This window comes from Grammomys surdaster, unplaced genomic scaffold (genome assembly GCF_004785775.1).
Source record: "Grammomys surdaster isolate TR1022 unplaced genomic scaffold, NIH_TR_1.0 126313, whole genome shotgun sequence".
Taxonomy (NCBI): Eukaryota; Metazoa; Chordata; class Mammalia; order Rodentia; family Muridae; genus Grammomys; species Grammomys surdaster.
Window position 1 is genome coordinate 6679244 of NW_021621113.1, and position 10814 is coordinate 6690057.

The window sequence follows — 10814 nt, forward strand, 5'->3', positions numbered from 1 at the left end:
TCTGTTTCAAAGCTACACACATCAGGTCTCTCTCATGCTCATACAGGCGCGCGCACACACACACACACACACCAGGCAGGTGGGTGGGGACTACTTAAGAAGAAAGATTATGCCGGGCGGTGGTGGCGCACGCCTTTAATCCCAGCACTTGGGAGGCAGAGGCAGGCGGATTTCTGAGTTCGAGGCCAGCCTGGTCTACCAAGTGAGTTCCAGGACAGCCAGAACTACACAGAGAAACCCTGTCTTGAAAAACCAAAAAAAAAAAAAAAAAAAGAAGAAAGATTATTTGGTCCATCAGCTTCATTTAACCAAAAATGCAAATGATTTACTTGCCCTGGGTCAGTTTCATATGGGACCCAAGCCTCCCTCACTCCTGAGGTGCAAGCTCTGATCCTTCACCACTAGGCAACAAAAATCTCAATGTGCAATTGAGGACCAATATAAAATAAAATAAATAAAAGGAGGAGGATTCAGGATGTCTTTCAAAGCTCAAGGAAGCACAGGTCACTGGAAGGATACTAGTCAGTTATCAATTTATTCTGTGTATTTCACTGGTTTGTTCTGATACTGAGTCTTGCTATGTAGCTCTGGTTATCTCAAAAATCAGCAATCTTAGGCCGGGCGGTGGTGGCACACGCCTTTAATCCCAGCACTTGGGAGGCAGAGGAGGCGGATTTCTGAGTTCGAGGCCAGCCTGGTCTACCGAGTGAGTTCCAGGACAGCCAGGGCTACACAGAGAAACCCTGTCTCGTAAAACAAAACAAAACAAAAAAATCAGCAATCTTCATGCTTCCTTAGCCTCCCTACCTGGGACTGCAAGTATGTGCCACTTCTTCCTCCTTGATACAGGGTTTCTTTAGGTAGTCAAGGCTGGCGGCTACATAACCACATTAGCCTTTAATGTATGGTCTTCCTGCCTCAGCCTTGTGAATACAGGAATCCAGGTGTCAACTGTCATTCCTGGCTCTTAAATATCATACATCTGCATGTTGCTATTGCTTCTAAAACTTAAAAAGATTTTAAGCAAATCAATACAATCTTTAGAAGCTGAGAACAGACAAGGGCCCAGTCCATTACTTTGTTAACCTATTCTCACATTTTAAAAAGTTCACCAAATGCTATGTGAAACACATATTGTAGCTGACAGCACACCTATACAATTGATCCAACATATGAAGGTTATAGCAGGCTCTGCTCATCAGACTTTATAACATGGAAGGTGGATGCTGTAACTAAAAAAAAGTCCTTGTAGAGATTAATCCTGAAGAACTCAACCTTGCTGTCCCTCCCTTCCCGCATCATGAACCAATCCCATCACACACCACCATGGACAGCAGACAGACATGATGAAGTATCCACAGCTGTACTGTCAGTGTGGTTTTCTTGGCCCCTCTTAAGTTGAGAGAACTCCAATTGTTCTGTAGTCAGCCAGCCCAAAGTATCTGCCAGTAGACAGGCATCCTGACAAGTACAGGAGTCTTGTGTCTCTTTCCCAGAGGTCTGGAATCTCAGCTAATAGTGCATAGTAGAAACTAACCACCATGTGTCTGCAGCCAAATCCAGAACTACTCACTACAGTTCCGATTCGTTTTGTAACGGGGTCTTTGTGGCTCAAGCTGGCCTCAAACTTCTGTTCTTTCTCCCTCCACCTCACACAAATACACACGACCTCACCAGGCTGTATTTTACATTTTCACTATAATAAACTACTATTACTCTCAAGATGTTTCTGTCAAAGCGACCCACGGAAAAAGCTTTACATAAACTATGCATACAGGTGTCCTAAAACTGTGCCATCATCCCACCCGAACCCTTGAAACGTGCAACTGTTGATTAAAGGGAAGAAGGAAAAACTGCACTGTGCTTGTGCTAGTTCCTATGAAAAACACACACTAAGCCAGGCGGTGGTGGTGCACACCTTTAGTCCCAGCACTTGGGAGGCAGAGGCGGGTGGATTTCTGAGTTCAAGGCCAGCCTGGTCTACAGAGTGAGTTCCAGGACAGCCAGGGCTACACAGAGAAACCCTGTCTCGAAAAACCAAAAAAAAAAAAAAAAAAAGGAAAAAGAAAAACACACACTAATCTTTATTTCATAAAAACAAGCCAAATATCATCTTACCTAATCAACCATTAAAAGAAAAATATTCTTTTGTTGTTTTGAGACTGGGTCTCATTATTTAACTCTGGCTGGCCTAGAACTCACTCTGTAGACCATGCTGGCTGGTCTAGAATTCAAGAGATCCACCTGCCTCTGCCTCCCAAGAGTTACCACACCCAGCTCTAAAATAAAAAACAAAACAAAAAACAAAAAGCCTCTTCCATCTATGCCTGGGTTGAGGAGAGAGGTACCCATCCTTAATACCTAGGAACTAGCATTGGCAGAGTGCTTACCCAGCATCTAAGAAATTTCAGGTTCAACTCCCAGCACAAAATAAAAACTACCGGCCTAGGGCTGTAAAGACAGACCTGAGTATAAGAGCACTTACTGCTCTTGCAAAGGACTTGGGTTCATTTGGTTCCCAGCACCCATATCATGCATCTTACAACCGTCCATAACTGTTTCAGGGAATCAGACACCTTCTGGTCACTTCTGTCACCTGCACACATCTGGTGCACATAAACTCATGTAGGTGCACAAACACATTCACATCAATTTTAAAAATCTACAAAAACAAAACAAACAGGCCTAGTAAAGCATGCACACATAGATTCCATAACTTCAGGGGTGGAGGCAGGAAGAACAAGAGTTCAAAGTTATCCTGGAGTTCAAAACCGGCTGGTTTCAAACTTCAAAAGGTATGACAGGTTTATCCTCAAGTAGCAAGAGACTCTCAGAGCAAAGTCTATTTCCCTAGGCCCTACTACTATTAGACACTAGACTGCTATACACACCTAAAGCTTACAAAACTAAAGTCGTACTATCTCTTCCACAAGTTACTGCTCTCCAGTTCATTCCCCGCATCTCAGAACTGACATGAAATTGAATAGAAATCTGTCTTGTGAGTCCTGGAGCCTGGTGACGATAAAAGAGAACCCCCCCCCCAAAGTCATCCAACAGCAGCACACTGGGGTTCTAAACAAGCACTTGGCCCACATTCTTATGTTCCCTGGACAAAACATACGGCTACTACCTAGATACATAGGGAATGTGCAATTATTTAATGACCAAACAGAGAAATTACTGTACTACAAATGTTGATTTAAAACAAACAAAACATGGCTCCTGCCTGTAATTCTAGCATTTGGGAGGCAGAGACAGATATATATACATTGTAAGTCCCAGAACATCCCAGAGTACCTAGACCTTGACTCAAAACAAACACTCCCAATTATTTCCTCTAATATTATTTCTCAAGAAAGGTAAAGTTCTTAGTCAAAACAAAAGTGAGAAAAATACACATAACAGGATGACTGGGAATGCGTGTGCACACTGTCTTCTAAGTCAGAACTTATCACCCAGGCAGCAGAGAGAAAAAAAAAATGAGTATTTGGCCATTCTCACATAGATGAAGAACATCAGGGAAGATTGTAGCATCACAGCAGAGCTGCCTTACATGACTATTCTCAAAGTTCCCAGCTCAACACAAAAGTGCAAAAATAGGTGGATGACAGGGAGGGGACAGACACAAGGAATCACCGTTCTACATGAACAGGATCTAGCAAGGGTCTGGGAATGGGACTGCTGGGAATGGGAACCTGAGGGAGCTTCTCCCCTCTTTGAAAAGATGACTCCAAAGGGGACCTCCAATTCCTGAGGAAAGCACCCAGAAAGAGGAAAGCAAAGGAAAATAAAATGAAACGTACAAAAAGGTACCGAAAAGTGGCAACCAAAAGTGTCACTGTAGATCATCTTTTACACCTTAGAATGGAAGAAAAAGTCACACAACTTAAAATACAAAGAAAAATACCTGCAAGTCTCTATTTTAAAGCTCTAAAGTAACTGATGACAAAACAGAGATATTCCAGAAACAACTCAGAAATATTCTAAACCAAGCCTTTAGGAGAATGAAAATCTCTCCCTAGACCAGGAAGGACATCAGCATCTTCTTCAATTGAGCTGTTCTCCCAAAGTTCAATTAACAAAAGAAGTGTTAACAAGATTCAACATGTAAACAAAGAGACCAGCCTTGCAGAACTCTTGATGGAACCTAGTATCAAATCACAGACCACTCCCAGACCTCAGCGAAATATTAACAAAATCTTCCCCTACAAATCCCACATTTGTGTTTAATAAAAAATAGCCAGTAAAATAATTTCAGTTCTGTAAGTGAACAGTGTAAATGAACAGTGTCAAAAACTACTCGAGACAAATGAATCTTCAGAGCCATCAAAGAACTCATTTATACCATCAGGAAAGTCACAAAACGAAAACAAACAGCAAACCCATTGTAGAGAAAAACTCAGCTACTGTTCCAACAACACAGAATCTATTTCAGACTGCATAAAACGTAACAAGCAAAATAAATCCAAGGTGCAAGCAAAATGCCATCGCCTCCTCTTTTGTTTCAGACACAATGTAACAAGGGCAGCCTGTCTGGGACTCTGCTCCTGCTGATACAGTATTGCTGCTTAAACCTCCCTCCTCAAGGTCACAGCCAATTTCAGCTCTGGAATAAAAGTCGAATAGTGGCAGCGATGGTTTGGGTTATCACTGGCAGAAAAGCAGAGTGTAAAAGTTTATGAGCTCATCAGGATTGTTGTACCATTACATCAGAGGCAATTATAAATGGCCAAGAGCAGAAGATGGGGAGCCAATCAGATCACAGATAGGATGTCAACCTAAGACCAACTGTCTCCTGGCTTTGACAGAAGGATTTTACCTCCATAATTCAAATCCCAAACCAAAGCAATCTGCACTTACTACTCCAATCACTCAGCTGTTTACCAGCACTTCCAGAGAGAAGCCCAGGCCACTGGGCTGGCGGAGACCAAGGCAAGAGGTGGCCCGGGCGGCCCAGAGCGAACCACAGTCGGCCTCAAGCTGCCCCCAAGCAGGCCCCAGCTCTCCCCCGAGGTCCCCCGAGCCCTAGGGGCCACTCTTTAAAAGCATATACTGGGGAACGGCCTAGAGGAAGGCAAGGGGGACAGAGGAGCGGCAGGTGAGCAAGAAAATGTTGCTCCTTTCTCCTGGGTTCCTGACACTGCCTACTACACCCCTAACCTGAACCCCCAGCACCCCCTCACCCGGGCCTGGCCCTTCCAGGCACACTTAGCTCTGCACCCCCCTGGAGACCCCCAGAGTTCGAAAGGACCATCGGAGGAGGAGAAACCGGACAGACACCTCTGGAAAAGCCCCACACAAAGGCTGATCGAGGGAAGGAGAGGAAGGCAGACAGGCAGCCATTTTAAGAGAGAAGAGCCAGACAATGGCAGCTCCCCGGCAGTGGGGGCCCAAGCCTGAGGGGAGCCCACGGCCGGGGCCTGCTCCCCGCAGCCGCCACCCACCCCCCTGCCCCGCTGGCCCCAGCCCCCTCCCCACTCAGCTGTGTGTACCTGAGGGGTCCGGGCGAGCGGCTGCCCCCCGCCGCCGCTGCTCCCGGGGCTCATGGGCGCGTGGTGGCTCCTTTGTTGGGCCCCTCCCGAGGCGGCCGCTGCCGCCGCCGCCGCCGCAGCAGCCCCCCAGCACTGCGAGGCCATGTCCGCCGGGCCTTTGCCCGCGCCCCCGTCCTGGGGCCCGCCGCCGTAGTCACCCCCAGGGTAGCCCTGGTAGCCCCGGGCCGAGCTGGGCGACGTGAGCAGTTGGTTGAGGGTGGGGGTGGCGGTGGGTTGGGGAGTTCCCCCGCCGGCCGCTGAGGGGCCGCCTCCCCCCATGGCCCCGAAGCGCTGCTGAGCGAAGGACGAAGACGACGAGGAGGCAGAGGCGCTGGAGGAGGGAGGCGGCTTGGAGCCGGCGGCCGCCGCGCCGGAGCCCGGAGTGCCACCTCTCGGGGAGCTCAGCGCGTAGGCCTGGGGAGGCGGGGGGTAGGCGCTGCGGTTGGGGTAGTAGGAGTTGTACTGGTGGTTGGGGAAGCCGTGGTCGTGCGAGTTCTGCTGGGGCCCGGCGTAGGGCTCCAGGCCCCCGCCACCGCCGCTCTGCAGCGCTGCCAGGCCAGGGCTTTGTTGTCCGCCATGTTGTTGGTGGAAGACGGCGGCCGCCGCGGCGGCGACGGCAGACGGGCTCCGGCCGTAGGGTTGCCCGAAGCCGTAGGCTGGGGGCGGCAGGGCGGCCGCGGCTGAGTGAGGAGGCGCCCCCACCCCGTCGCTGCTGCCGCCGCCGCCGCCGCCGCCGGGCGGCTCCGTGAGGTTATTGTTCAGGGCGGGCCTAGGGCCCGCGTTCCCGTTCGAGTTCTTCAGGTCCGGCTCCGCGCCGGGCCCGCCGCCGCTGCCGGCTCCGCCGCCGCCGCCGCCACCCCCATTGCTCTCGGCCCCGTCCTGCAGCTCCTTTCCCAGCGGCTGCGGCGGCCCCAGAGCGGGGCCCTCGCTTTCCTGCCCGGCGGCTGCCTTCATTTCCCCGCGCTCGGCCGCTGCCGCCGCCGCCGCCTCGCCCCCCGCCTCCTCCCGCTGTTGCTGCTCGGCTTTCTTCAGCTCCGAGGGCGGCGGCGGCGGCGGGTTGCCCAGGCTGCTGGCGGCGGCGGGGGCGACCTGCGCGGCCATGATCCCCGCTGTCTCGTCCGCGGAGAGACCCGGCCCTGTCTTCGTCTTCTCCCCCCTCCCACCCCGCCCCGGGGCCGAGTCCCCCGGGCTGCCCTCCCCACCCGCCCGGGCGGGCCTCGCGGGGCTCCGCTGCTGCGCTGCGCTCGCTCCTCTCCCCCCCGCCCCGCCGGCTCAGGCTCCGGGCTGGCGGCGGAGGAGGAGGAGGAGGCGGCGGCGGCAGCCGAGGCGCCGGCGGCTCAGCTGCTCCCGGCTCTGTCGGCTCGGGACCCGGCTCTCCCGGCTCATTCCCCCCAAGCCCTTGCCTGGGAATGAGGGGGGCGGTGGAGGCTCCGCTCCCCAGGGCCTGGCCCCGCTGTGACTCTCCGCTTTCTGCTGCCGGAGAAAGGAGGAGGGAGGGAGGGAGGGAGGCGAGGGGGAGGGGGCGGGAAAGGAGGGAGGGAGCGGGGGGAGGGGGGACCCGGGACGGGCGGGCTGGAGGGCGCGCGGCGGCGGACGGGGCGCCGGGAGGCAGAGTAGGAGCGCTGCTCCGGCGGGCGCCCTGCCTCGCCTCCCCGGCCGCGGCCCGGACCGAGGCTGCTGCGCGGCGGCGGGCGGGCGAGCGAGCGGGCGGGCGGGCGGCGGGACTGAGCAGCTAGAGCGCCCCACTCTCCTCCGAGTCCCCCTCACTCCGACACGAGGCTCAGCACTGCCATTTTACCCAGCGCCGTCGCGGCCGCCTGAAAAACCCGGAGTGGAGCGCGGAGCGGGCGCAGGCCGTGGAATGGACTCGCTCCCTTCCCCTCACAAAGGAGGAGGGGAGAGAACGAGCCGCGGCGGCGGCAAGCCCTCAGCCTCTTTCGCTCGGCAGCGCCGCCGCCGAAGGCTTCGGGGAAAACCCGGCCCGGAGCCCGCGCCTCCGGAGCCTGCGCCGCCTCTCTCGCGGCGTTCCCATCCTGGCCTGTCCCCTCCTGGCCGCTCCGAAGGGAGCGGGCCGCGTGAACTTTACCCGCGCCTGCAAAATTGGCCTGAGCCCGAAACCGCGGCCGCCGCGGCCCGGACCTGACCCCCCTGGCACAGGGCCTGGTCTCTTGGCTGCGACTTAGCACCTCCGCAGCACTTTTCTTCTTCAGAGCCTCTTGCAGACCAGCTCTAGAGGCCCAGCTGAGTGAGCCCTGCTTTTTACCCCCTTTGGCTAGCCCCAAAGGAGGACTGACCATTGTTCAAACTATCGGTTCTCCCATGCCCTGCCCTCATTAGCCCTTCCTGACAAGGCCCTGGGGGCATGAGGTCTGGATTATCCTCATTTTACCAACAGACAGAAGGGAGGGGACTGCCCAGGTCACTTAAAGTCAGAGGGCAGAAGAGTGTGGCTATAAAAAGTGGAGTCGCCAAAGCTGCATCTCGTCTACTTAGCCTGAGAAAAGGAGGAAAAGAGAAAAGAAAGGCACTTACGTTGTGAACAAATCCAACAACCGGATCAGTGTCAGGAGGTTTGAAATCAAACGTGGCCATCCCACCACTTCTCTTAAAATGGTGGCTACTGATGCTGTGGGGGCTTAAGACAGTCCTCCAGGCAAACCAAGCTCCATTAGCACTTCCTAAGGGAACCTAGCTCACAATGGCCAGTGCCCCAATCTCCAAAGGCAAGTACCTTGGAAGACTGTAAACAGCCCACAGAGGAGGCTCCAGGGACTGAAAGAACCTCAGTGTTCAAAAACCACTGCAGAAGAGAGATGCAGAAAATGGAAACCATTTTCTCTTTAAAGAAAAAAAAACCAGCCTACCAGGTCACACAGAAAACGGATGCCCCTCAGATCTGCTGTCTATCCTAAGGTGTAAGACTCCTTGAAGTTTACCAGAGACCCTAAGGCCAGGTTTATCTGAGAAGATGAAGGCATTCACGGAGAAGCTCAGAGTTGTCCAGATCTACAGGCCTCACCAAACCCCACAGCAGCCTTTTCTTCTCAGGCAGGCTTGGAATGCTCTGACATGGCAAGCCAGGAAAAACCAAAGAGAATTCCAGCTTCTCAACAGGACCAAGACTGCCCTGGAAAGGCATCAATGACAAAGGCCTCTTTTCCTCCCAGATTTTATAAATGGAGACTTGGGACCACAGACCATTATTTTAGAATTTGAGGGTTCTGCAGGCCCATGGAGTTCTGACCATGTCATGGGTCAACATAAATAATTCTGAAGGGCTAAGTCATTTCTACTACCCCCAAGAAAAATCAAGACCATCCCATACCACAGACCTTCCTAGTAAACTGAGAATGGATGGCCAGAGCCCCTCTGCTACCCCATCCCCCAACCAAGAACCAAACCAACCTGCCAAAGACGATGGAACTGGCTGGTATGGACCAGTGCCCTCTTTTCATTCACGGTCCTCAGAAGCACAACTCTAGTGGTGCATTAGGTCCTAGAAACCAAATTATAGGCTGCCTCATAAATGGAGCTTTGCTATTTAATCAACTGCCTCAGAGCTGCCAAACAGTCCTGAGTCCCGCACACAAATGAGGAATTTTTTACATGCAATTACCCTGCCATTTTCCTCGGAACTGGGGTGTAATGGGAAACCTGGAGCCCAGTGAAAATCTGGAAGCGAGAATGGATTTGTCTTCAAGGAAAGTCCACATGGCCTTCTTCCATGGCCGTGAATATAAAAAGCGCCAAAATCCCTTTCCCTACACGTGGTCACGCTGTTTTGAAAACAGTCACCATTTTAATCTAGCAATGAGGCAACGTGCATAAAAATATATCCACCTGGGTCAGGAGAGGTAGTGTGATTCTTCTTCCCTACTTTGTTTTTTGTTTTTTTGTTTTGTTTTTGTTGTTTTTTTAAAGATCTCAAATCCTTGGAGTCTCTTCCACTCAAAGATCTACATTAACCTGAGACTGCTGGGCTGAGGAACTTTCTTAGAAACTGGTCCATCCGCTTTCCCCAGGGGCACTGGGAACGAGAAAGGGGGAGGGGAGGAGCGGGCACGTGGCTGGCCCGAGCAGCGAGACCCCGACTCGGGGCCGTGGGTCCTCCCCTCGGTGGGTATTTTTCCCCCCACAGCCCCTGCCTTTTCACCCCACACCCAGGCAGCTCAGGAATCCCGGCGCAGATTACAGGGCTAGGACAGCGCTCTCCTCTCAAAAGCGCCTCTGCCACCGGCAGCCTGATGGCAAATATGGACTGAATCGTTGACATGGAAACCGGACTAAAGTCTCGTTCGCTCGCTCTCACAGGAGAGTTCTTATCACCAAGCCCGGCAGGACGGCAGTCGGCAAAAGCGGACTGGATCCGGAGCTGCGCGGACCGGGTGCCGTTCCTGGGCGCCGGAACTCCGGCGGCAGCCACAGCCAAGGAAAGGGGGCTGGGCTCCCGGCAGCAACCGGCTGAAAATGGCAGAGGATGTGCTCTCATTCTCTCTGGCTGCACAGCGTGCAAGGATTGGGCCCGAGAATGAGGGATGAACCTATGAAGATCCCACACAGTCAACTGCAAAATGTGGAAGCTGGGCCTGGAGGGTTTGCTAGGAGAAAGAAACGCTTACAGGGAGGACAAGCCCTTCCTCCCTCGCAGTTTGCTCACTCTAAATGTCTGAAACACGAAACTCCTCAAACAAACAAAAGGTCGGCCTCGCCTGCCCCGCAGACCTCTTTCCCATACTGGACCGGGGCAGGACGCTTGCTAGCAAGGGCAGAGGGAGGGTCCTGCCTGCTCCGGGCTGAGGCGTGCGGAGCCGGGCTGTGGCCCCCGCACATTCCCGCCGCGGCGCCGCAGCAGACACCCAGCCGAGCGCTCTCAAGTGCGAACTGGAGCTGCGAGTTTGAGCAAAAGGGCAACTGTGTCAGTTGACGGAAGCCAGAAGCAGAGTTCAAAGCCTGGCGTGGATTTCCGTCTGGAGCTGTGTTTCTTAAAGTTTGTAACTCCGTGTGAAGAAACAGCCCCAGCGGAGGCTTTGGGATCAGTGTGAAAGTCTAGCACAACCATCTGACAGTGAGCCGCAAAACTTTGGGCTGCATATTAAGCGAGGAAAGTGGATTGAAGCTAGAGTCAAGGCAATTCATTATGCTCCCGGCTCGCAGGCAGGAGCGCTAAGACACGAACTGGATTGTCGCGGGGGAACATGGAACGGAGTCCGAATGGCGCTCCACAGCTCTTCGCGGTAAAATCGTGCCCAAGATGCCCAAAGAGCGAACCGGGAGGCTTCCGGG

At 53.4% G+C, this 10814-nt stretch overlaps 1 protein-coding gene across 2 annotated transcripts in view; it reads right to left on the minus strand.

Annotated features, from left to right (window-relative positions):
- The window catches only part of Arid1a (AT-rich interaction domain 1A), a 75213-nt gene extending 68193 nt beyond the window's left edge, over positions 1–7020 (minus strand). The window contains exon 1 of one of the 2 annotated variants that reach the window (XM_028759547.1): positions 5493–7020. In XM_028759547.1, coding sequence (XP_028615380.1) covers positions 5493–6632 — 1140 coding nt within the window. In that variant the 5' untranslated portion in view covers positions 6633–7020. The remainder of the gene's footprint in view (positions 1–5492) is intronic. The other variant, XM_028759548.1, reaches the window with a different exon arrangement.
- Between the last annotated feature and the right edge of the window lie 3794 nt (positions 7021–10814).